Source organism: Mytilus galloprovincialis, chromosome 2 (genome assembly GCF_965363235.1).
Source record: "Mytilus galloprovincialis chromosome 2, xbMytGall1.hap1.1, whole genome shotgun sequence".
In the NCBI taxonomy this organism is placed as follows: domain Eukaryota; kingdom Metazoa; phylum Mollusca; class Bivalvia; order Mytilida; family Mytilidae; genus Mytilus; species Mytilus galloprovincialis.
This window is the reverse complement of record NC_134839.1, coordinates 56,183,738-56,208,194: the sequence shown is the minus strand read 5'-3', so window position 1 is coordinate 56,208,194 and position 24,457 is coordinate 56,183,738. Positions and strand designations below refer to the sequence as shown.

At 31.3% G+C, this 24,457-nt stretch overlaps 1 protein-coding gene across 3 annotated transcripts in view; it reads right to left on the bottom strand.

Moving 5' to 3' along the window:
• Positions 1-22,090, bottom strand: part of LOC143063902 (nucleoporin NUP188-like) — a 65,773-nt gene extending 43,683 nt beyond the window's left edge. For all 3 annotated transcript variants that reach the window (XR_012975132.1, XR_012975131.1, XM_076236344.1), the window contains exons 1-21: positions 22,037-22,090; positions 18,794-18,851; positions 17,230-17,303; positions 16,667-16,748; positions 15,554-15,634; positions 15,006-15,143; positions 13,325-13,381; positions 12,362-12,430; positions 11,006-11,053; positions 10,570-10,656; positions 9,814-9,890; positions 9,519-9,590; positions 8,915-8,957; positions 8,288-8,491; positions 7,032-7,130; positions 6,573-6,638; positions 6,067-6,189; positions 5,045-5,174; positions 4,124-4,174; positions 2,895-3,002; positions 699-831 (exon numbers count right to left, since the gene is read on the bottom strand). Coding sequence is in view for 1 of the 3 variants with exons in the window: in XM_076236344.1 (XP_076092459.1) it covers positions 699-831; positions 2,895-3,002; positions 4,124-4,174; positions 5,045-5,174; positions 6,067-6,189; positions 6,573-6,638; positions 7,032-7,130; positions 8,288-8,491; positions 8,915-8,957; positions 9,519-9,590; positions 9,814-9,890; positions 10,570-10,656; positions 11,006-11,053; positions 12,362-12,430; positions 13,325-13,381; positions 15,006-15,143; positions 15,554-15,634; positions 16,667-16,748; positions 17,230-17,303; positions 18,794-18,851; positions 22,037-22,062 (1,826 nt within the window). In the remaining 2 variants the exon portion in view is untranslated. The remainder of the gene's footprint in view (positions 1-698; positions 832-2,894; positions 3,003-4,123; positions 4,175-5,044; positions 5,175-6,066; positions 6,190-6,572; positions 6,639-7,031; positions 7,131-8,287; positions 8,492-8,914; positions 8,958-9,518; positions 9,591-9,813; positions 9,891-10,569; positions 10,657-11,005; positions 11,054-12,361; positions 12,431-13,324; positions 13,382-15,005; positions 15,144-15,553; positions 15,635-16,666; positions 16,749-17,229; positions 17,304-18,793; positions 18,852-22,036) is intronic.
• Between the last annotated feature and the right edge of the window lie 2,367 nt (positions 22,091-24,457).

Here is a 24,457-nt window from a genome sequence, read left to right as displayed (position 1 = left end):
AAAAAAAGCACAACAATTAAAGTAAGCATACTGCCTTTATCAAGAGTTTATATCAATCCTTATACCTAATGATATGCTTGTTTGTTCCCTTTAATGGAAGAGTAGCAAGTATTTTGTATTTTGTTCAAAATTGTGTAATTCATCTGTCTTGTGTCAAGTGCAACTAAAAAATTTCAAAAGATTCTAGCATATACTTCGGATTCATTATTATTCGTGGGATACCAATTTTCGTGGTTTTCGTTGGTACAGGTGAACAACGAATTTAAATGTTCATTGAATCACAAATTTCCTATTGGGTTGTAGATAGACTTTGACAAAACGACAAAATCAAATATCCACAAAAAATGAAAGATTTCCTCAATCCACGAAAAGAAAAGAAATACAATGAGGATAATAGGCTGCTTTGAGTTGTATTGGTAGAGTGACCATGATCATCTCTAAAAAATTGAATAACATATTTTTTTTATATAGATTAGACTGTTGGTTTTCCTATTTGAATGGTTTTACACAAATCATTTTTGGGGCCCTTTATAGCTTGCTGTTCAGTGCCAAGACTCTGTGTTGAAGAAGGTACTTTGACCTATAATGGTATATTTTACAAATTGTGACTTGGATGGAGGGTTGAGACAACTCATGGCACTCATATCACATCTTCTTATATCTATAAAGTATAAAGCTGTTATGCTTATTCTCCTCACCTGTGTATAACCTGATACAAACATTCAGTAATTGGTGTCAGTTCATCTATAACAGCTGGGTATGAACTGATCATAGCTTTAACAAACTGTGTGATCAGTGTTACTTTAGTCACAAGGCTGAGAGGTACATTGCCTGAAAAAGAATTACTTGGAATAAGTTTTCATAAATAAATACAAACTAACAAATTTAAATAATCATACTAGAATGGTGAATGAATCTTCTGGGAAATATTAAGATACTGTAGATTCAGTTATAACTAAGCCTGCATTTATTATTGCAATTTTTGTAGAATGAACAAATATGCGAGATTAATTATCTGAATTTGAGAAATGTTTGACTGAAGAATCTGAGTTCTTATTATTGTGATCCTCACATTGTCACATTATAAGCCATTATTTCTAAATTTACAGCATATGGTTCTAATCAATCAGTGACATACCCGTAGCCAGGGGGGTTCCGAACCCCCCCCCCCCCCCTTTGAAATCAAATTGTGACTGTTAAAGTCAACATTTTGTTCAAATTGTGACTGTTAAAGTCGAGTTCATGAGTCCAACGAACCCCCCCCTTGGAAATTCCTGGCTATGGGCCAGAGTGAAAACAAAACTTAAATATAATTTATATAAACAATAGAGATTAACTTAAGTGTGTATATATAGATTCTACCACTGCATCGAGTGTGATACGATATTTATCCACTCGAGACAGTTAAATTTTCATATTTAAAACGCGAGGCTCGCTGAGCGTTTTAAATATTTAAAATTTAACTGCCGAGAGTGGATAAATATCGTATTACACGAGATTTGGTGGTAGAATCTGTTTCTCTAATGATTTTCAAACAATATGCATGCAAACGTGTTCCTTCTTTTCTTCGAATGATCTGTAAAAAGATGTGTTCTTTCTATGTGACGTCATCAGACACTATAGGAAATTCAGAGGAAAGCAAGAAAATTCGACGTCATAATCGGATTTTAACCAATGAAGAACTGAGATCAAACGAACCACACGTTGATTAAATTTTTTTATACAATGGGTGCAGAAAGGGATAAATTGACGAAGAATTAGAGAAATTAGATCTTTAGATTTTAGTGTAGTGTATAGATGACTTTAATTTTATACAACAGGATTTTTTTTCCTTCTATTGTCTATTCTCCTGTATAAGAGGATCAGTGTTGCTCTTTGGCATCTTCTTATTAAAGGTTTGAGATATCAACATTCCACCAAAGCTATCATTAAGAAATAAATACAATTGCCTTGTAGATATTATTTATGAATAATTCAAAGTCAATCTATAAAGTTATTATTTAAACTGAAAAGAAATTTACAAGATGCCATAACTAGTTATAACTGCACCAATTTTGATTGAATAACCTCAAAGTGTTCAGAGTGAAGGGGTGTAAATATAACAAGAATGTGTCCAAAGTACACGGATGCCCCACTCGTACTATCATTTTCCATGTTCAATGAACCGTGAAATTGGATAAAAAATATAATTAGGCATTAAAATTAGAAAGATAATATCATAGGGAACATGTGTACTAAGTTTCAAGTTGATTGGACTTCAACTTCATCAAAAACTACCTTGACCAAAAACTTTAACCTGAAGCGGGACAGACGGACGAACGAACAGACGGACGAACAAACGGACAGACGGACGAATGGACGGACGGACGAACAGATGCACAGACCAGAAAACATAATGCCCCTCTACTATCGTAGGTGGGGCATAAAAATCCTTGTATTGTAGCTCCTGAGAAAAATGTGACGAAAATTTTCAACTTGGCTATCATGTGTAAAATTATACAAGTGTTCGGTAAACAGATAGTTGTCAAGTGATCAATCTGAAAACGCATCACACAGTATAGCTGACTTAGATAAACCCTGAAACCAAATTTCAGAAATCCTTGTATTGTAGTTCCTGAGAAAAATGTGACGAAAAATATTCATGGGACGGACAGACTGACTGACGGACGGACAGACAGAGGTAAAACAGTATACCCCCCCCCTTTTTTTTTAAAGCAGGGGTATAAAAATCATATAACAAAGAAGATGTGGTTTTATTGCTAATAAGACAACTCTCCACAAGAGACCAAATGCCAAGTCAACCAATTATTGTCAAAACAATTAAACAGTAAACACCATAATTTACAATCTGAAATACCCAAATACAGCCTTTTCATTGTTTAGGCAATACTAACCAGTGCCATTTGAAGCTTGATTTAACAGATCCTCTATTTCACATATTAACAATTCCCAGCCATCAAATGTTACTTCCCATTGTATTATTGGTCCTTCTTCTGGTTTACCTACAAAGTAATCATATAACAACCAAAATGAAAATTCAATATATTTTCTTGTGAGTAAATTTTTTTCTATTTCGGGTCAACTAAAACAAGTTATACCAATTACGATAAAATGTGTTATTACTTGAATGAATTAGAGTGATATAATCTACAAATGACACAACATTCTTATTTCATATATTTATACACAGAAACTTTCAGTATTTTGATAAACTGTATATTTCAAAATCATAAGGAACTGATCACATTCTTTTTGTCTACTTTGGGTATTTTAGGGGGACGAGGGATGTAAAAGAATTTGCTATTTTGGATATTTTTTTCCAAGGGGAAGACCATTACGAATTTTTTACTTTAGATATTTGAAAAACATCTTTTATTAACTAAGTTTAAACATATTTATTTATAGTGGGTTGGAAATAAGTTATTTCAACTTATATTAATCCCTTTCCACTAGCCTGCTCTTTTTTTCGAAAATTTACAAGGGAGTCTTTTACGTGCAAGAATACCATACTCGCAAATGGTGTTAACTGAAATAATAATATAATAAACTTAGTTCAAACATATTTATTTATAGTAGATTGGAAATAAGTTATTGCAACTTATATTATATCAAGATACAATTAGACCATTTGGAGTTAACGTTAAAAAGGAATTACTTTAATTGATCAAAGCTTACATAATTTAACTTTCATTCATACAAAAGTATTATGACGTCATGTTATTGTGACGTTAAAGTATTGTGACGTCATTACGTTTCCAAGGAAATTTATCTATAACATCTTTTCAATGATTGAAAAAGGAAATACAAATGTAATGTCAGCCATGTAGTTGTGAGGAAAAATGAAGAACTGAAGAAGGCCAATGGCCAAAACGTCTCAAAAAATTGGTTTATTGATACAATTTTATAAAGTATGTTCCCTATTGGAATTTTAAAAACAATGAAATAATAAACTTTGATATTTTAATAAGTTTTATGAAATATAAATCAGTTTGATCAACACTTCACAATTTAGAAAATGAATGTTGCAATTAAGAAATGTCGCTTAATTTGTAATGGAATGTGTCTTACAATTTGACCCCAATTTTGCATAAAACCAAATTGAAGAATCATTATAAGTTCTTACCACTGTCTTGTAATATCTGTCCGTAGGTTCCTGCATCAATTTTGAAATCTTCTGTAAATAAAAATACATAATACTTAAATGAGTACATTATAATCTAGAAAGTATATAGTTTTACTTATTGTTTATGAAATCAAAACTATCAACCAATCAGAAGATTGGTGAGATATTAAGCTTTTCTTAGGGCATCTTCGAAATAACAAATATTACTCTTTGATTTGGTTAAATATGCTTTGGGAGTTAATTCATTTGAGTAACAAGAATGTGTCCCAAGTACATGTATGCCCCATCCGCACTATAATTTTCTATGTTCAGTGGACTGTGAAAATGGGATAAAATCTCTAATTGGCATTAAAATTAGAAAGATCATATCATAGGGAACATGTTTACTAAGTTGATTGAACTTCAACTTCATCAAAAACTACCTTGACCAAAAACTTTAACCTGAAGCGGGACAGACGGACGAACAATAAGCAGATGGACGCACAGACCAGAAAACATAATGCCCATAAATGGGGCATCAAAATACACCAAAGTTTGGTTTGGTTATTGGTAAGGTGAACTAAAAATTCTTAATTAGCAATGATAAATATTTTACACTTGTTATTTATATTAATATCCCTTTGTCACCTGTACTGTCATTTAATTGGATAAAAACAACTATCTAATTCCACAATTTTTTTTAAATAAATATTTAAAATGATGAAATCGTAATAATGAATGCAAGCAATAATTTATGAATTTACAGTAGTCAGTTATTCCCCCTTTTTACACAAATAGAAGAAGTTTTAGTTATTGATAAAATAGTTATTCCCCCTTTCTACATAATACAAGAAGTTTTAGTTATTGATTATATACAGACCACTGTAGAATTTCCTACCCTCCCACATACATTTTAATGGAATAGCCCTAAAAACAACTCACTCCCAGAGAAAGGAAATTTGTTTCTTGCTAGTTTCCAGATTGCTGGATCTTTAGTTGCCATGAGATCAGCTGCATAATTTCTGTCAAGAGGTTCTGTGTATCTTAAAAGATTCTTCCATGTTTCATAAATCTATAAGCAAAATAGCAAAATGAAGAAATTGTGTTATGCTTAAGGGTAAATAAACATTTTTCATATTTGTACAGACAATACCAGTTCATTATAAATATATACATAAATAAAGCAGTTATTCTAAAAGTTAAATTTATCCTGCAAAAGGCATTTTAATCTGACATGGAAAAGACTGTATATGATGCATTTATTTATGACAGAAAGTCATTGCACACATAAGATGCAAAGGAATTTTTATCGTTGTTCTTCATCTCAAAGGCAACGTAAGGCCTAGCTAACACTTCACTGTAAGTACTACAGTTAAACTTGAATTTATTTGATTTCATTCCCTGTATTTCATTATTTTGAAGATACTGGTGTGTACAAATGTGATAATTAAATAGACATATTTTTAAATATAAATAATAAAGCACAATGGAACAGGCCTCTTGGTTACAAAACAGATTTAATAGAGAAGATGGCCAGTTTAACAGAAATAAACTTATAAGTGTTGCTGCAGTGGCAAACTGAAAAACCAAAAAAAACTGTATTCTTTAAACAACATTTTCATAGGACATTTACTTCATATCTCTTCATCAATTTGTAAATAAAACTGATTGCCAACAACAATGTGTCCTTAGTACATAGATGCCCCACTTGCACTATCATTTTCTATGTTGAGTGGACTGTGAAATTGGGGTCAAAACTCTAATTTGGCATTAAAATTAAAATCATCATTTCATAGGGAACATGTGTACTAAGTATCAAGTTGATTGGACCTTTACTTCATCAAAAGTTACAATATCAAAAACTTTTAACCTGAAGCGGGACAGACGGACGGACTGACAACCGAGCGAACAGACCAACAGATGAGAAAACATAATGCCCATTAATGGGGCATAAAATGACTTACCCTTTTTGCACTGTTTTCATTTGCTTCTGACAAGGAAGTGCTAAACAAGACCATTGTTGTGAAATCCAATGGGAATCTAAGTTTGGCTGACTGGAATACAGTTCCTAAACCTTCATCTAAACCCTAAAAATATCAAAACAATTAAGGAAATCAACTTATTCAAATGACTTTTGTAAATAGAAAAATAAATAAAATTATAATTTGTTCTAATATATACACATAAAAAATTTTTTTTAAAAAAATACATAAACTAATCACTGTGAAGTTGGCAAGAGACAGTTAAATGTTTTTAAAAAATATGAAAATAAGTTGTTTTCAGTAATGATGTGTATATATCAAGGCGTACCTAAACAATTAAATTAAAACAATTACAGTGCTTATCGTAAAGGCTTTGATCTTTCACTATGATTGTCACTTGTTACTTTGTATTGAATTTTTTTTTTATGTTTAACCCTTTCTATCATCTAGAATCAACCACTTTTCTCCAGGTAGAATAGGTTGCTTACCTTCTGCCAAAAATCTTCAACACAGTATTCCAACTTTAGAATCTGGCAAAGATCTTTGTGTAACATCTGAATAATAAATTGGAAGAAAACATATTTATTCTAATCTGAGTGCTTGGTCTTTTCCACTTAAACATATGTTGGAAGGAGCTAAGGATTTTGAAAGTGGGGTGAAATTTATCTTATTTAATAAATATAGACAAGAAGGCCGTTCATTGACCTGTAATGGTTTACTTTTATAAATTGTTATTTGGATAGAGAGTTGTCTCATTGGCACTCACACCACATCTTCCTATATCAAGATAAGAATTGTATGTACTTATATCTGGTACAAAAACTGAGTGTAGAAAATTAAAATGCAACAACTATAAGAATTTCTTCTTGGCAAGAATTAGCCCCTTTCAGAATAATTTTGAGGGTATTCAAATAATAATGATTAAACTTCAGATATACTCCCCTTACCTCAATTTCTCTGTCCCTGCCTAAAGTTGACTCCTCAAATGCTGACATAACATTAACAAATAGGTTATACAGCACAAACTGAGCAACAGAACAAACATACTGAAATTGGAAACATCAGATAATAAACTATTGTAGTATTGTAGATAGGTTTTATCACCTATTGTATTACAATACAAAAAAGGTGTACCAACAAAATTAAACAATATTCCTTAACTTCTGTGTTGACATGAATTACCATTGATAAATGGTCATAATTATATCTAAATTAACTGTTCACAAAACTTTGAGTATTAAAAAAAAACTAGGGCTGTTCTACCTCAGGAATAGATTACCATAGCTGTATTTGGCAAACCTTTAAGGAATTTTTGGTCCTCAATGCTCTTCAACTTCGTTTATTTGGGCTTTTTAACTTTTTTTGATTCAAGCATCACTGATGAGATTTTGTTGAGTAAACAGTGTCTTGCGCAAATACAAAATTTCAATCCTGGTATATATGTATACATGATAAGTTCATTTACCATATTAAACTCCTCTACGATTATGCAAAAAAAAGAAATATACAAATAACTAATTAATCTAATAAATTTCTCTTGGTGCTGTATCAGTGTTTGTGTCAAATTTCTTTAAATAAACAAGATTGTATTTAAAAAAACATTGTTTAGCAGGATAATGTGTGAAATTTGTGTTGAAAACACTGAAAGAGAGGGACCTTCCTATTGTTGGAGACTGTTATACTCCAAAGGTCCAATCATACATCTTGCTGCATGATTGTTGGTCACTAAGCATCTTGGCTTTAATATTTCTATTATATAAAAACAATATGTTTGACTCCATAACTGCTTCTTGATATCTAGCATGGTTGCTAAAATTCTCATTTTTTTGGTACCAATTATATTATTGAATTTCTATCATTGTAATGTCTCAGAAATGTTGTAGTGCTCTGATACACTATACACCTTTAATTTTCTATTGTTTAATGATGATTTTGTCTTTTTTACTAAATGTTTTGGTTTTTCATCAAGGCTATTTCATTAAAATGTGTGTGGAAAGGTGGGAAGTGACTTTAAAAATATCCCTACAACCAAGAACCATTTTTTAGATAATTTTGCATAATGGTAATAAGACACATACTGAAAAAAACATTCAATACTTAAACTTCCCTTCATACCGCCCACATACATTTTAATTGAATAGACCTTATCAAAGAACTTGAGGATGAGTAACACTTTTCCAGGGACATCTTGTTTAATACTTACTGTAGTTTTACCATTAAATGGTTCTGTGTTGAGCAAGTTAAAAAGTACATCAAACACTCTAAGCTGTATGGCTAGATTACCCAGCTTTCTAGTTATGTTAAGGTCTGACTTGTCACCATATAAAAGTCTTATTGTAGCCCAGCACAGCAGTATAGGACCATGGCAAGGCTCTGATCCCATAGATGTCACTATTTTATCTACTTTCTGAAGAATACAATCATTTTATGAGTCGAATATCCTGATTTTGTAGCTATAAAAATGAAACTTTGTACAATACAAAAATGTTGATTTCTTTTCCTTTTTTCAATTTTCATTGTAGGTTTAATACATACATTTAATACTTTATTGGATAATTTTTACACAATTTCTAGTGCTGATATTTCATTTTGACATTTCTGTTGTCTGTTTTTCTTATTTTCATTATAGAATAATTTTAAACAAGAAGATACTTTTGTAATTTTATCTTAATTAGCCATATATGTGATAATGAACCCCTCTTAACAGTTTCCAGCAACTGTTGTGAAAAAAAAATCAGTTTATACATCAGATACTTTATACAGTCAAAAATCAATACAATAACTTTTATTCAAAAGGACAGTTGTTTCTTTCAAAGACAAGAGTTCTTACCTTGTACAAGTCTTCATCTTTTAGAATAAAATGGTCATCAAAACTGTAAAAATTTCATTTAACATTTCATAAAAGGAAAATCAACTCAAAATAAAATACTGTAAAAGCAGTAATTTTGTGGAGGATTAAATTTCGTTTATTTCGTGGAAAGAATATATTCTTCATTAAATTCATTTTAAATAGTATTTCAATACTGTGTATTTGGAAAGTTGATGTGTGTTTCTTATTTAAGCTATGTGCTTGGAGGATTTTTTTCATCAAAATTTTGTTAACGTCACAATATCATTGTTCAGTTTAATGTTTAATGAAAAACGCAGACTTAAATACCAATGAAAACTAAATATGAACCTTGACCTTTCATTGCAGACAGCACAAGATGCAAAAATAACCAGGAAACATAATCTGTGCTATCACAATGTTTTTTTTTACTATGTTGTTTCGAAATACAGAGATTCTGGTTAACCTCCAGATTTAATACCTAGCATCTGACATTTCTATTGTCCCTGAGGGGCTTTTATTCTAAACATTTTCTGGTTAATACAATCATATCATATATTGTGTTTTGTATGTATTTCATTTGTAGTCAAGTCTTCTTAATAATCACCTTCCAAGTTGGTTACAGACATGTAAGGTTTCCAAATCTACTGCTTCCAATAAAATCAACACTTCTAAGTATCTGTAAATAGAACATAATATTTTTCTAAATCTGTTTTAAAAGAAAGGGCATAATGTTAACCACTTCTGACTGGAAAACTTTGTTTATATTAGACAGCCATTTGGTTTCCACTGGTTAGATGAATAGCAGATTTTCAAATATATCTATTACAAGATTTAGTTAAATTTGAACAGGTTTAAATTTTGTCAAGAGAGTCTTTGTTCTTCAAGAAAATAAAAATTACCCAATTTTCCTGATGAACTGCTCTGCTGTTTCTCGTAATATGTGTTTATAACTCTGTCGTCTGCCAAACCCATGTCTCTGTTTAAAGAAATAACAAGAGTGACATATAAAATCAACAAAAGTATGCTTATTATCATAAACTAAACTGATGATTAATAAAAAAAAACTTGTGACCAGTAATGTTATGTATGAGTTGGAGATGTCTTCATAGTTTGTTCAGCTACAAATATGGAACACAGAAGATAAATTTTAAATATTACTCTTAACATTGACACTGTTGATATTTTAGAACAGATACTAAATTTGTGCACCATGCATACTTCTTTTCTTGACAAATACTTCATATGCACATCAATTTTTGTGTTTATTTCATTTATAAATTTCTTGAAATGTTAATCGATAACACGCAAATTTAAAATTCTAAAGATAAAATAAACATTTGATTTGATTGTTGGTGATTAAATGCCACTTTAAAGTACCACTTTTGGAATTTATCGTGGCAGCTAGCTTTTAATGGAGGAGGAAGCTGGAGTGGCCGGAGGAAACCATGACCATCGATAGGAAAACTGACAATCCTAGTCAATTAATATTTGGGGTTGATTGCACCCCACACAAGCACGGTTCTAACTCACAACCTCTGTGTTGACTGGCTAGTGATTACAATTGTAACAACTTAGACCACAGAGGCCCCTCGTAAAAGTTTGAAGTTCTAAAGATGAAATAATGCCGTTAGGTGATATTATTTACTGCTGCTTACCCTGAATGTTTCTATTAACTCTATCAACTGATCCACACTGATCTCAAAGTCTTTCAAGTAAATTAAGAATATCTCCAATAGTTCACTCTACAAATGATACAAAAAATAGTATAGACAAGTAAAACAGAACAAAAACAAAAATAATAATTTTTTTTCTTTAAAGAAATGTTCACAATTTTTCTAATTTTTTAATGTACTTTTTTTCCAAATACATGCATTTATATGTCTAATTATTTGTCATGTTTCAGAATAGGATAACATGTACAAGTATCAAATAATATTGCAGTTATTCACGTTTTAATATCTGTTTTATATTTACTTTATTCTGCTTTTCATGTTTACATGTTGCTTTAAGAGGTGTAGATATTTTTTTAGAAACTACTTTTGTTACTTTGATAACGATAACTTTTTCACAGCAATTTCAGTAACATTTTACCTGTTCTTTCAGATTCTGGTGTGCCCATATAAGTGCTTGTCTGTCAGTCTAAAAAAGAAAGAACAAAAAAACTTACATAAGTTCTGATCCGTCAATAATTGTATAGTGTAAGGGAGGTAATTTAAAATCTGATAGATGCTGGTTGATTATAATAAACAGCTGTGCATGAGCGCATGATACGCCCGATGCCTTGTGTGGAAGTTTTATTCAATAATCATTAATGGTTTCTGAGAAAGTTTTAACCAATAACCATATATTGTTTTTGAGACACGGCGGGACATGATCATGTGAAACCCCCAACCCTGTTTTTTTTTTACAAAAAACTAAATATCACTAAAATAAAGTTTTGAATCATCACCAAAAAGTATAGAGATCTTTAGATTAATATAACAAAGAAGTGTGTAAAGTTTTAAGCAATAATCATAAATTGTTTTTGAGATACGGCACAACATGTAAAAAAAACCTCCCCCTTTTTTACAAAATACTCAATAACTCAAAAATGAAATTTTGAATCATCACCAAAAAATATACAGATCTTCAGATTAATATAGCAAAGACATGTGTAAAGTTTTAAGCAATAATTATAAATCGTTTTTGAGATATGGTGCGACATGTAAAAAAACCCTCCCCCTTTTTTACAAAATACTCAATAACTCAAAAATAAAATTTTGAATCATCACCAAAAAGTATACAGATCTTAAGATAAATATAACTAAGAAGTGTTTAAAGTTTAAAGCCATAATCAAGAACCGTTTTTGAGATACGGTGCGACATGTGAAAAAAAATACACCCCTGTTTTAGTTACAAAGTGCCATAACTAAAAAAAAAGTTTTAATCTTATTTTCACCAAAAAGTATACAGATCATTTGACCATCATAAGAAACAACTATGTTAAGTTTCATGAAATTTGGATAAGTCGTTCTCAGGTTACGGTGCGACATGTTTACGCCGGACAGACGGACAGACAGACAAACGGACGGACACTGGACATTTGTATACCATAATACGTCCCGTCAAAATTTTTACGGGCGTATAAAAATTCAGCTGATAAATCACAGAACATTGGTTTAAATTTCTTCAAAATTAAAATTACTAAATGTTTTGGTTTTTCATTAAGGCTATTTCATTAAAATGTATGTGGAAAGGTGGGAAGTGACTTTAAAAATATCCCTACAACCAAGAACCATTTTCTAGATAATTTTGCATAATGGTAATAGACGCATACTGAAAAAAAGACCCATAAAACCCATAACACACATTCAATAGTTAAACTTCCCTTCCTATCCTCCCACATACATTTTAATGGATTAGCCCTCATCACATGTGCCAATAATCACACTTTCATAAAATACTTACCATAAGAACACTATGAGTTTCCCAAGTAGGTAGATTTTCATCAAGTACCCATTTCAGCTGCTCATCAATCTATAAGTGTACAAATATATACATGATAAATAGGGAATTTCAAAATATCCCTTCAACCAAGAACCATTGTTTAGATAATTTTGCAAAAAAGACCAATGACACATGTACATACTCTTCAAAATAACTTTTTTGATACATCTCTGATTATTTCCATCTATTATAAGTACATAAGAAGAAAAATGTAAGTTTTTATGCATACATAAAAAAAAATATCTGGCATGTTTGAAATACATATAGTAAAATAATATTCCATTTCAATCAGGGTCAAAATTACATACTGTGAATATCTTTACCTGCAACAAACTCTAATTTAATTTACCCTTCATTTTATGTGGAGTTAATGTGCCAGGGATGAAGCTGATTTTGTTGCCTTAAATTTACGTGAAGTGGGGTGAATGTTAGTTTGTTACTATAGTGACATGTGACATTTGATTCTGTCATTCCAAAAGAGAGAAGATAAATTATGGACAAAACACCAGAATCAATTGTTATAAGAAAAAAAATTTGACTCGTCAGGTGTAAGGGGAAGACAAGAATCTCACTATCTATATGTTGAGAGAGTAAGATACATGAGGAGTTATACTCTTCCACTCAGAGTTCCCATAATGGAGATCAGAGGGTAAGGTTTTTCCTAAACTGCCCAAAAACTCATTTCAAATGATGTCTTACTGAATTTGCTGTAGGGTTGTGTGGAAAAATGATAGTGTGCGTAATTTTTTACTGATGTTTCAAGGGCATAAAAAGGTGTGTGTGTAATTAATAAATGTGTTTACACACACAAACTAGCAAACATAGGCATCAGTTTGGTTGGAAGGTTTATTTCCTACCAAAATTTTACCAATGATAACATTACTATAACTAGTATATATCACACCAAGGTAAACAAAATCTTACCTTTTTAAAAAGCAGACCATCTGTATTGAGAACTTCCATAATCTGTTGGAATTCATCCTAAAATATATTACATAAAGGGGCATGAAGATATAAGACCAATAATTTAAGCATAAATTTATACATCACAACATGTCATTTTTTTGTTTGTTTATGAAAAGTGTTGCATTAATTACTACTATTAATTCAGAATAACACACTTGGCTACTTTTCACAAGAAAACATTTAGATATGATTCCAGTACATGGAGTATATTTTTGCATAATCTAGAATGAGAATGTTTGTTTGTTTCTATTCCTAAACACATTGCATTTCTAAACTTACAATAACAAGTATGTGATATCCAGCAATATGAAATGTTAATGCATTTATTTATTTTATTATCAAGACAGAATGTTGTCTTTTACTGTGGATTCAGTATTTTATGAGGTAGTACAATTTTCACAGGTTTAGGGTATAACGTTTAACAGATTAATTTTTCAATATGCTTGTATGCAGACTTTGACTCAAAAATCCACAAATACAATTGATATTCAAACCAAAAAGATGGTGTTCCCAACAATAACTAATCCACAGTATATTTATTGAGTAACACAGTGAATGTCATTTAATGTTGCAGAAAAGAGACAACTTTTCCATTATTTCTTTAAAGTAGGCAAAACTAACTGGGGAGATAAAATTTTATAGCAAAATGCCTTGAGTGTGTAGGTAAAGGTTATATCTTTGGTTAGCTTGTTTGTTAGCTGAACTGTGAAATCATTATAAGGTTAACCATACTACCCTCGTATGGGAGTAGTCTAGTCCTATAGACAGATAGGTTGGTTATCTGTCAGACTAGTCTACTCTTTTAACCCTTTCACCGATAGCTGCCCAGACAGAAGCTACTCTGAGACGATGGCATCCCTGGCTACTATTACTCAAGTGGGAGATCTTCATAATAAATGTCAATAAAAACTTGTTTGTAGTTATTTGTCTTTATTTCATCATGTTCATTCACTAACACCATGTTCACAGTTTTGTTCATGTTTTGATAATTTTTTCTTCATAAAATATTCAAATTTTCAAATTTTTGGCATTATCAAGGTGATATTCTCAAAATTCTGCTCTTTGACCCAAAATCAATTTTTTTTAACCCAAAACGGCAAAATTTTGAAAAATTTAATGAGGCTGTACAAATTCTTTACACTGAACTGATGTTCATTTCAAGTGTTTTGTACATAAAACGACATTTTATGTCAAAAAAGTATACTAGTTTGGCTTCAATTCTTCCATATTCTTTCAAAATAATTGTTACCTCATTTCAAATTCTTGTAAATTCCATAAATTTCCTCTGATTTTGACACGGTTTTCAACAAACAGAAGCGCTATGTTTACAATTTTATCCAGGTATTCAACAAAGAAAGATAACTCGTGTGTCTGCACTGTTTTGAGCGGGAAATATAAAAGAGGTATTAGGATCCCAGTAAAACGGGACTCATCGTCAGCTGTCTGAAGCGTGAATCCAGAATCCCGGTAAAGCGGGACTCATCGGCGAAAGGGTTAAAGGAAGGTAATATACCTAACCTAATAACGACTTCACAGATCAGCTAACAAGCAAGCTAACCAAAGATATACCTTTACCTACACACTCAAGGCATTTTGCTGCAATATTTTTCTCAATGTGTTCATGACAACTACTACATACCTTATAAGGATGTGCATCATCCTGCCAAAAGTTAATGACCACTTTTATACACTGTAGAAGGTATAATCTCTCCGTAAAGTAATAGTCTCTGACCTTGTAAATCAAACTCTGACAATGTCTATCATTACTTAGTAAAGACTGAAAACAAATGAAAATTCATCATTAGTTTTGGCAAAATTAGCTATGAAAAAAAATCTAATTATGCAATTTTCATAATATAAAGAAATCACAAATTAGAGTTTTTCAAATTATTGTTTTATCCTACATAATACAATAATAATGCCACCCAAATTCAAACTTGGTCTGTGTTTTGTGGTATTAAGAATTGTGTATAAGTTTCATAACATTGGGTTGAGACAAACTAAAGTAAGAGAACAGAAACCAATTTTGGGACAGAAGAACGTACGAATGACAAAAGGGTAACACTTACTGCCCCCTCCTGTGACATCAAGGGCATAAAAATGATGAATACAAAACCTTAACTCATATTCCTGAGCTATTGTATGATCAGTTTTTAATATAAAAATTACAAAACTGTATGTGACTACCTGAAGGTTCTTCTGTGATCCTCTGTAATCACTGGCTAAAAATGAATTAAACAATTCATAGCTCCCCTCTTCATCTAGTCCCTGCAAAAGAAAAAGCAAAATAAAATAAAATTTTATATCTTTTAAATACATTTTTACTGTTAAAGACAATCCTATTAAACTAGGGAATCAATAAAACCTGTGTTAAACTCAAAGTCACAATGATGATGTAAGGCATTCAAGGGGGGAACCAACTATCATGTAATGAAAAAAAAGTTTGTTATTAATAAATCAGAAGTTAAATGGATCTACTAAAACCTTTTTTTTTAGAAATTGTGAATTCAAAAATTTTAGAAGCATGAGTACAAATTTTAAGAAAATCAAAACATGAATAATTCTACAAATAAAAAAAATTGACAACCAGTTTTGTGTTAATAGATAACTGTATCAATTTGAAATAAATATATATAATAAAGTGACATTGTTTCAAACATTTTGTGAAAGCACTTAAGGTATACAACAACTAATTCAGGCCCAGTCGGAAAGAACACATAAGAAAGAAGTACATATTTTAAACCAGACAGTTCCTACACATAGCTGTATTTTTGTCAATATGGAAATATTTGGGTTGTGTTGGTATCAAATGTTAACTTAGGAACTTTGGATTACTGTACAACCCTTGTTGAAAGTTTCTTTTGATTAATAAAGAAGTATATAAAATTATAACATGAGGGTACATTTGCCCTGTTGTTCAGATCAGAAGTACCTGTTTTTGTATTATCAAGCTTCTGGAAACCAGTATGCTCTAATGTGCAATTAAAGTATGTTGAATTTTTCAGCATAAGTCAGGATAAGGTACAGTTTTGACATAAAATGACTGCCACCTTATTTGAACTTAAGACAAAGTAGCCATAAATGCTTGAAATTGCAGAATTTAACATAGAAAGCAACGGGGCTATGAATTAATGGTTTTATACCTTAAAGGGTATAGGGGAAATGATTTAAAAAATAATCTTCAATAAATAAGAGCATTTCTTTTTAGTACTATCCTATTGCAACAATAATGAAAATGTCATCAATATTTCTTTATTTACAATATTACACAAAAATAAAAATATTTCTATGACACAATACCAGAAAACTGCTAAGCTTTATGAGAAAATCATGATGGACTTTTGACAGCTTCTTCTCTTTCAAAACATCTCCAGCTACAGTTCTGGAAAAAAACATGTCATTAATAACTTTCTTTATTTCTGCTATGTTTTTTTTAAAGTGTTGATATATATATTTGAATCCACACATTGAAAAGTTAAACACATCTTTTCAAATAGTTAAAAATTGCTAAATATTTTAGTATGATATGAGTTCAATTCTCAAATAAAATTCTTTTTTGACGAATAAAACAGTTGACAAACTAACAAAATAAGTATATAATAGGCATTTTTCAATAGAAAACTAAAGTACATGTGTATTTTCTATATATCCCAATGATGGTAAAAAAACATTCTGTAATCAACATGAAGTTGCATGTTTTTCTACACTTTATTGGCACTTTGCATTGTGATGTGGCTTAGTTTGATGATTGTGGTCAATATCAAGCAATGGGATTACAGTCGATTAGTCCTTAGTTATACTTAATAAAGCATTTCAGAGCGAACAACATAATAACTTTTTAAGTACATGTTAAAAATACTTACACAGGTTTTCTGAAGAACAGGAGTCCTTTAGATATTTTGTCTTCATTCTTTTTTAATTCTCTTTTCACATACTCCTTAAAATATATCAACCAATTAAGTTGTCAAATTTTGTTATGAATTGTACATATATGTAGAATATAAAATCCATTGCAGTACTTCAGGGCTTTCAATAAGTTTAGAAGTAGGAGGATAAAACCAAAAAATAGGAGTCCCATCAATGCGGACGGCAAAGCCGACCGCGGCGACGAGCTTGCTCGTCGAACCAACGGCCGGGGGTCTGTGGCCCGCTCAAGGGCCCCAGAATTTTTTTTTTAAAATGGTGCAAAATCCTGCATTCTGGGAGTCTCCTGGACCCTGTTTCAGTCCTCTCAAAACATCATTTTTTTAATGAAGATAATGTAAATGTTTGATTAAAATTTGTAGCATGGTTGGATTTTCTGTAAATATTGATTACATTTATATATGCATTTGATCCAGACTTCAACTTAAAGCTTGTATTTGAAGTTGTTTGAGAATAGCAATGACATGGTGATAATATAGGGAAAGATCATATTTATTCATTAATAAAATTTCATTATACTTGAACTTCTTGAGTTGATTTGTATTGATTTTCATTTCAGGTATAAAGGGTGAAAAACTGAAAAGTATCAATTCTTCATCTTATGTTTTACTGCCTAATATTACCAAAATTTTTAATACAAAGCCAACATAGTTATAAAGGAACATGTCCATGTAGTTCACTCTATGTAATAGGATTTGAATCTAAAACAAACATGGGATCGGTGTCCTTGCGAACACGTGGGTCAGTGGCTGTACGTTGTTTATATTGGCGTTTGTTTGTTTTTTATTTTATTTTAACATTGTGAAAATATACAGTGTTCTCCTTTGAATAAGTTGTATTTCCATTCAATATTTATAAAGCACCTTGTTTTTGTATTTTTCTAATCCATTGACTGATGTCACTTTGTTTTCGTTAACTCATTTTCGTACACGCCTATTAATTACACCAATCGTAGGTCGTTTAAGAAAACCGGTTGTAAATCGACCAATCAGGAGTCTGTTTACGGACGGTGTTCGGGTGCCTTCTGCTGGTTTCTACTTTCAGTAGTTTTCGCCTTACTCTCCTTGTTGATAGCGATCCCAGCCTAGGCGTTCGTGACTACTCGGGTCACTTCACGTAGATAGGGAAAGGTTATAAATATCAACCACACTTTATCGGAAATCCCCTGGTTGTGTCAACAGCGTAAATTTCCCCTTCAGTCATTTTTATTGATTTTTTAATTTTACAATTTTGAGCAAAGTAGGCGGCGGATTTCCTTCAAGTAGACGACGAAAATCGCCGCCTACCGCCTTCTATTGAAAGCCCTTAAACAAGGAAAAATAAAAAAACTAAAGTAAAACATACATTTAGTACAATGAAATTGAGAAAAAATTGATTAAGAGCTGTTCTTCTCATTTATATCAGCAAATTTTTCTTATATTTCACAGCAAAATTAACAAATTCCTTTTTTCTTTTGGTAAACCATGAGAACAAGATATATAAATTATTATCTTAAATACTTACATTTGGTCTTAAAAATCCAGTTCCATTAATAAGCTGCCACAAATATCTGTTTCCAAAACTAAAAGAAGTAAATATTTTCCGTTAAAATATACCAACATATATTTACAAAATGAAGTCACTTCACAAATAAAGAAATTAATAAAATAACCTAAAATTTCCGTTTTTAATTTAACAATAAGAATAATTTCACACCTGTTATGTCTGTATAGATACTATTTGTACACAATAACAATACAGACTTACAATTCTTGGCACTATTCTCCTGGTAGACATCAGCTTGGTTGGATGGTATATTTCATCAGAAGTTATTATCCTTTGCCATTTCATGTTAAAAAAAAATTGATCTGAGGATACATGAACATACATTTAATTGACTTAGGCTTCTATTTTTAGTATTCTGGGAACCAGGGATACTGTTTGAAGGTCTAAAGTATATCTGTGTGAGGCTATTTCATCATGTTTATGATGGAATTGAAAAGATTAATCATTGTTATAGATGTGCAAAATTGACAGAAAAATAGTATGCATACAATCAATGACAGTGAAATGTATCAGTATTGGTTGTAAAATATGAATATACTCAATGTAGTGAATATTGTTTGATACAGTCTGCGCCAAAAAAATTTCCAACTACTAGTCCGAAGGCTTATATTCTGACATTCTACTTATATGCCAGGGATCACGCTGTGTGTCGCCAATGTCGCAATTTGCGATTTTTATTTCATCTGGCGATATTTCTGGCGCCAACATTTTCCTACGTTAAAATTTTCATTTCTTGACAATATCTATTTTCATTTTAATTGGTAAAAGTTAAAAAAATAAATTGTACAAAATTTTACCTGGCGACAAGTTTATGACCTCAAGTTAATCAACGGTTACAACAGGTGTCATAATCTGTTGTTACAGGTAATCCTTTTATCTGATGGGTCATTAATGATCATCAACATTAATTAATTCAAATAGAATTGGTCAGTCGGCATTTTGTTTATTTCATTTGAAGAAATGTTCATACGACAACGCATTTTTCATTGTTTAACGTAGTTGTATGAAGAAAGCCTATCTGACAGGAAGTCGAAAACGATAATCAACTTGTTAAATAACATTGTTTTACTTGTTTTCCGTTAAAAAAAATTAGAAAATTCAGACGAAATTTTTCATTGACTGCCCTCAGTTATCATATATACATGTATGATACGAAAATTACAAAACCAGCCGCCATTGACCATATTTACTTCTTCTACGTACTGTGTATAATAATCCTCCAAAGAAGGAGCACACCCAAATAAAGAAAGATAACTCAATTTTACTTTTTCCTATCATTGAGATACTTACTTTAGACATGTCTAAGATATGTCTACATAATTCTGGCTTTAGAATTTATATGTTTAGGGTCTTTTTGAGTTATGGGAAGAGTTAAAGATGGTCTTAGTAGCAGTATGGGTAGGATGCCTTTTGTTATCTTTTTCTGTATCCTTTATTTTTAATACAAATTTTCACTTTTTTGTAAATTTCTACACCTCTTATTTTGTTTTCTTCATTCATTTACCCATTTGTTTCTTTTCTTGTATTTAATTTAAAGACATTTTCTCTATTCTGTAGCATATACAGACCATAAGCTAATTTATATTCTTCTACATATGAAATACTGACAACAGAAAATAAAGTACACATGTTGTTTTATTGTATGTATATAAACCCTGTGCAATAACTTACTTAGTATTACATGTTAAATTATGTAAAGTGCAGGCTGAAAGCATAAGAAATTTAGATTGAACATTGTTTAAATTTTGGTAGAAGAAATAAAGGGTTTCAGGTCCGTTCGCGCCCAATACAGTTTCGCACTTTACACGTTCGCACCCAAGGTCCGTTCGCACTCTACACGTTTGCGCCCAATTCTAATTCAAATTCCAGTTGAATAATTGGAAAATCATGATTGTTGTTTTAAATCGCTTTGGTGTAAATACTGAATGTATTTATATCTTGGTATGAGTAAAACATTGAAGATTTTAAATGAAAAACACACAGCTTGGTCCCTTTGATCTGAAACAATGAAACAATAAAATATGCAATACACTATTATAACCAAAACATGATAAAATCTATTCAACACACAAAAAAAAACGTAGTCAGAATCTCATCTTATTTTGAAACAAGTCAATGAAACAAAGTAATAGTTATAGCAATACACTAACCAATTTTTGACAGAATCCCACTTTATTAAGAAAGGATTATCATTTTTTTTAACAATAAACACTATCCAAAACATCATGATTCAACACAAAAAAAAATGCTGTCTCACTTTATTTTGAGACAATGACAATTATACTTATAAGAATACACTTGCCAAAAGTTGATTACAAAGATATTAAACACAAAACCACTTAAAATTTGGCGCGAACATGTAGGGTGTGAACGGACTTTTGGTGCGAACATGTAGGGTGCGAACGTGAAAGGGGGCGAACATGAGTGGGTGCGAACTTGAATGGGCGCGAACGGACCCAGATTCGAGATAAAGACTCTAGCTGGTTCTCAAGTTTGCTCCAAGTTTTAAAAACTGGCGACAAAATATAGTAGCTGGCGATTTTTCTGGCTCCAACTTTTTAAATTTTAAAATTTTTTTTGACAAAAAACATAGTGCCAATTTTACGTGACGGCGACTATAGTCTGGGGCATCGGACTAGTGGTTAACCATGCTAATGGTGCAGACTGTTTGTAAGATTGTGACTTTAAATTTCGGTTTATTCACCATGTTCACTCAACAATACTCGAATAGACCAATCTGAGCAATCTCAAGTGGTTTTTTTAATGAGTTACATTGACAAGGTATCATGCTGTCATTGCAATCAGTTCTTACTATGATGCTAAAACGTGAGCATAGTGCATCAGAAATGTATGTGAAAATCCTTGAGTTTGAAAGTCTTAATATGGGGAAACACAAATAATGATCAGTTTAAGTGGATCATGGATGATGCATTTATATTTGAGAAGGAATTCATTACCATTTCCTTCACTTGAAATTGTTTTAAGCTGGTATATGATCATTTCTTTAATGTACATGTAAGACGTCTGTCATTTCAAATTTTCATAATTTCTGTCTTCAAACCAGGGTGGAAAATGGCAATATTCAAATACTAGGAGTACGAAAAACTAAAACTACGACACAGAATGAAGAATGGGTTCAGGCAGTTAAATGAGACCGACCAAACTAGTAATATATTAAGGAAATAAGGGAAAATCTTTAACCTTTCAGATTTCAGCTGTCCCGCCATCACATTTTATTTTACCGGAAACACAATAAAGGCGCGTAAATGAAAATCAATTGACGGACCTTCAAATTTCCGAGAAATTTTTTCTTCTTCTTCTTTATCAGTTTATATATATACAGATAAAGATTGAAATAAACAATTAATTTCCCCATAGGCGACAATGGTAGCCTTTTTCGAGATACAGACTTTAGAAAGTTGATTTTCTTAACGAAACCTTGCTAGAATCAAAGAAAAATTATTAGGACAGTATTTTTTGGTCCAAAAAATATAGGTTCGCGTTGCTTTTCTTAGCGTATTTTGTACTTATCTCCCATGCCTATTAATTTTGCCCTTAAAAATATGTGTCTTGTCCTAGCGTTGAAAAGTCATCTCAGTGCCTTTAGGGCTACGGAATAATTTTTATTTTGCCTTTTGTATAAAGCAGAGTGCACGAAGTCTCTAATAATAAAAAATAACGGGCGCACATATCGACCAATCAGGATTAGCCATACTCTTAATTCTGAATACCATGTTATGCTCATAAAATGGCTGCGCCCATAAAATTTAATGGTGTATTGTAACCTATACGGTATTTAATACTTTCTTGTATCGTGCAATTCATAGTGCGTTAGATGCACAAATATATATGCCACAAATAAATCATCTTTAAAACATTCTGGCAATCTTCTCTGAATTTTCACAATTTTTTATCGGAGGTGACCCCAGTCGAAAAATGTGAAGAAAAAAAATCTCTTTTTTTGAGTAAATGCGGTACTGCTAAAAAGGGCCTGAAGATTATGCCTACTTTCTCCAATGATTCTTTATATATCATCAAGTACTGATTATATTGATACCAAAACCAATCCAATATGTAACTACTACGGTGAATTTCGAACAACAGTTTTAAATGAAACCATTTTCGGAAAAAAGTACATTTTTGAAACAGACTATAGCATTTCAAAATATGGAATATGTGTAAAAATTTGTGTTTTAACATCGATAACTGTTTGTTAACTACAATATGGCATGCCTATTCTTATTCTTTTATTTGTTATTCGTGTGAACATTTCAATGTTCGAAGGGGATCATTTCCGTACATTTTCGCTGAATTTGGTAATTTCGATAACAGCATTTGGGTCGAGATTGTTATGTTTAAAAATCGATTTATATTCGCAAACTCTAGATGTGTACTTGCTCTTTTCGAACAAATCAACAGAACTTCAAAAAATGACATATTCGCTCCACAGTAAGTCAAAAGTCGAGCCCACCCTTGTTTCTAAGGTAAAACGCAATACAAATATGAAACAGACTATAGCTTAAAAACAAGATAATGAATATTTCATTTGTCACCAAAAAATACGGTTTCACATCAAATGTCAAGTAATATGGCTGTTTTTGACACTTTTTGAGCACTATGATAAAGAAATGTCGATGCTGTATAGATTGAAATAAACAATTAATTTCCCCATAGGCGACAATGGTAGCCTTTTTCGAGATACAGACTTTAGAAAGTTGATTTTCTTAACGAAACCTTGCTAGAATCAAAGAAAAATTATTAGGACAGTATTTTTTGGTCCAAAAAATATAGGTTCGCGTTGCTTTTCTTAGCGTATTTTGTACTTATCTCCCATGCCTATTAATTTTGCCCTTAAAAATATGTGTCTTGTCCTAGCGTTGAAAAGTCATCTCAGTGCCTTTAGGGCTACGGAATAATTTTTATTTTGCCTTTTGTATAAAGCAGAGTGCACGAAGTCTCTAATAATAAAAAATAACGGGCGCACATATCGACCAATCAGGATTAGCCATACTCTTAATTCTGAATACCATGTTATGCTCATAAAATGGCTGCGCCCATAAAATTTAATGGTGTATTGTAACCTATACGGTATTTAATACTTTCTTGTATCGTGCAATTCATAGTGCGTTAGATGCACAAATATATATGCCACAAATAAATCATCTTTAAAACATTCTGGCAATCTTCTCTGAATTTTCACAATTTTTTATCGGAGGTGACCCCAGTCGAAAAATGTGAAGAAAAAAAATCTCTTTTTTTGAGTAAATGCGGTACTGCTAAAAAGGGCCTGAAGATTATGCCTACTTTCTCCAATGATTCTTTATATATCATCAAGTACTGATTATATTGATACCAAAACCAATCCAATATGTAACTACTACGGTGAATTTCGAACAACAGTTTTAAATGAAACCATTTTCGGAAAAAAGTACATTTTTGAAACAGACTATAGCATTTCAAAATATGGAATATGTGTAAAAATTTGTGTTTTAACATCGATAACTGTTTGTTAACTACAATATGGCATGCCTATTCTTATTCTTTTATTTGTTATTCGTGTGAACATTTCAATGTTCGAAGGGGATCATTTCCGTACATTTTCGCTGAATTTGGTAATTTCGA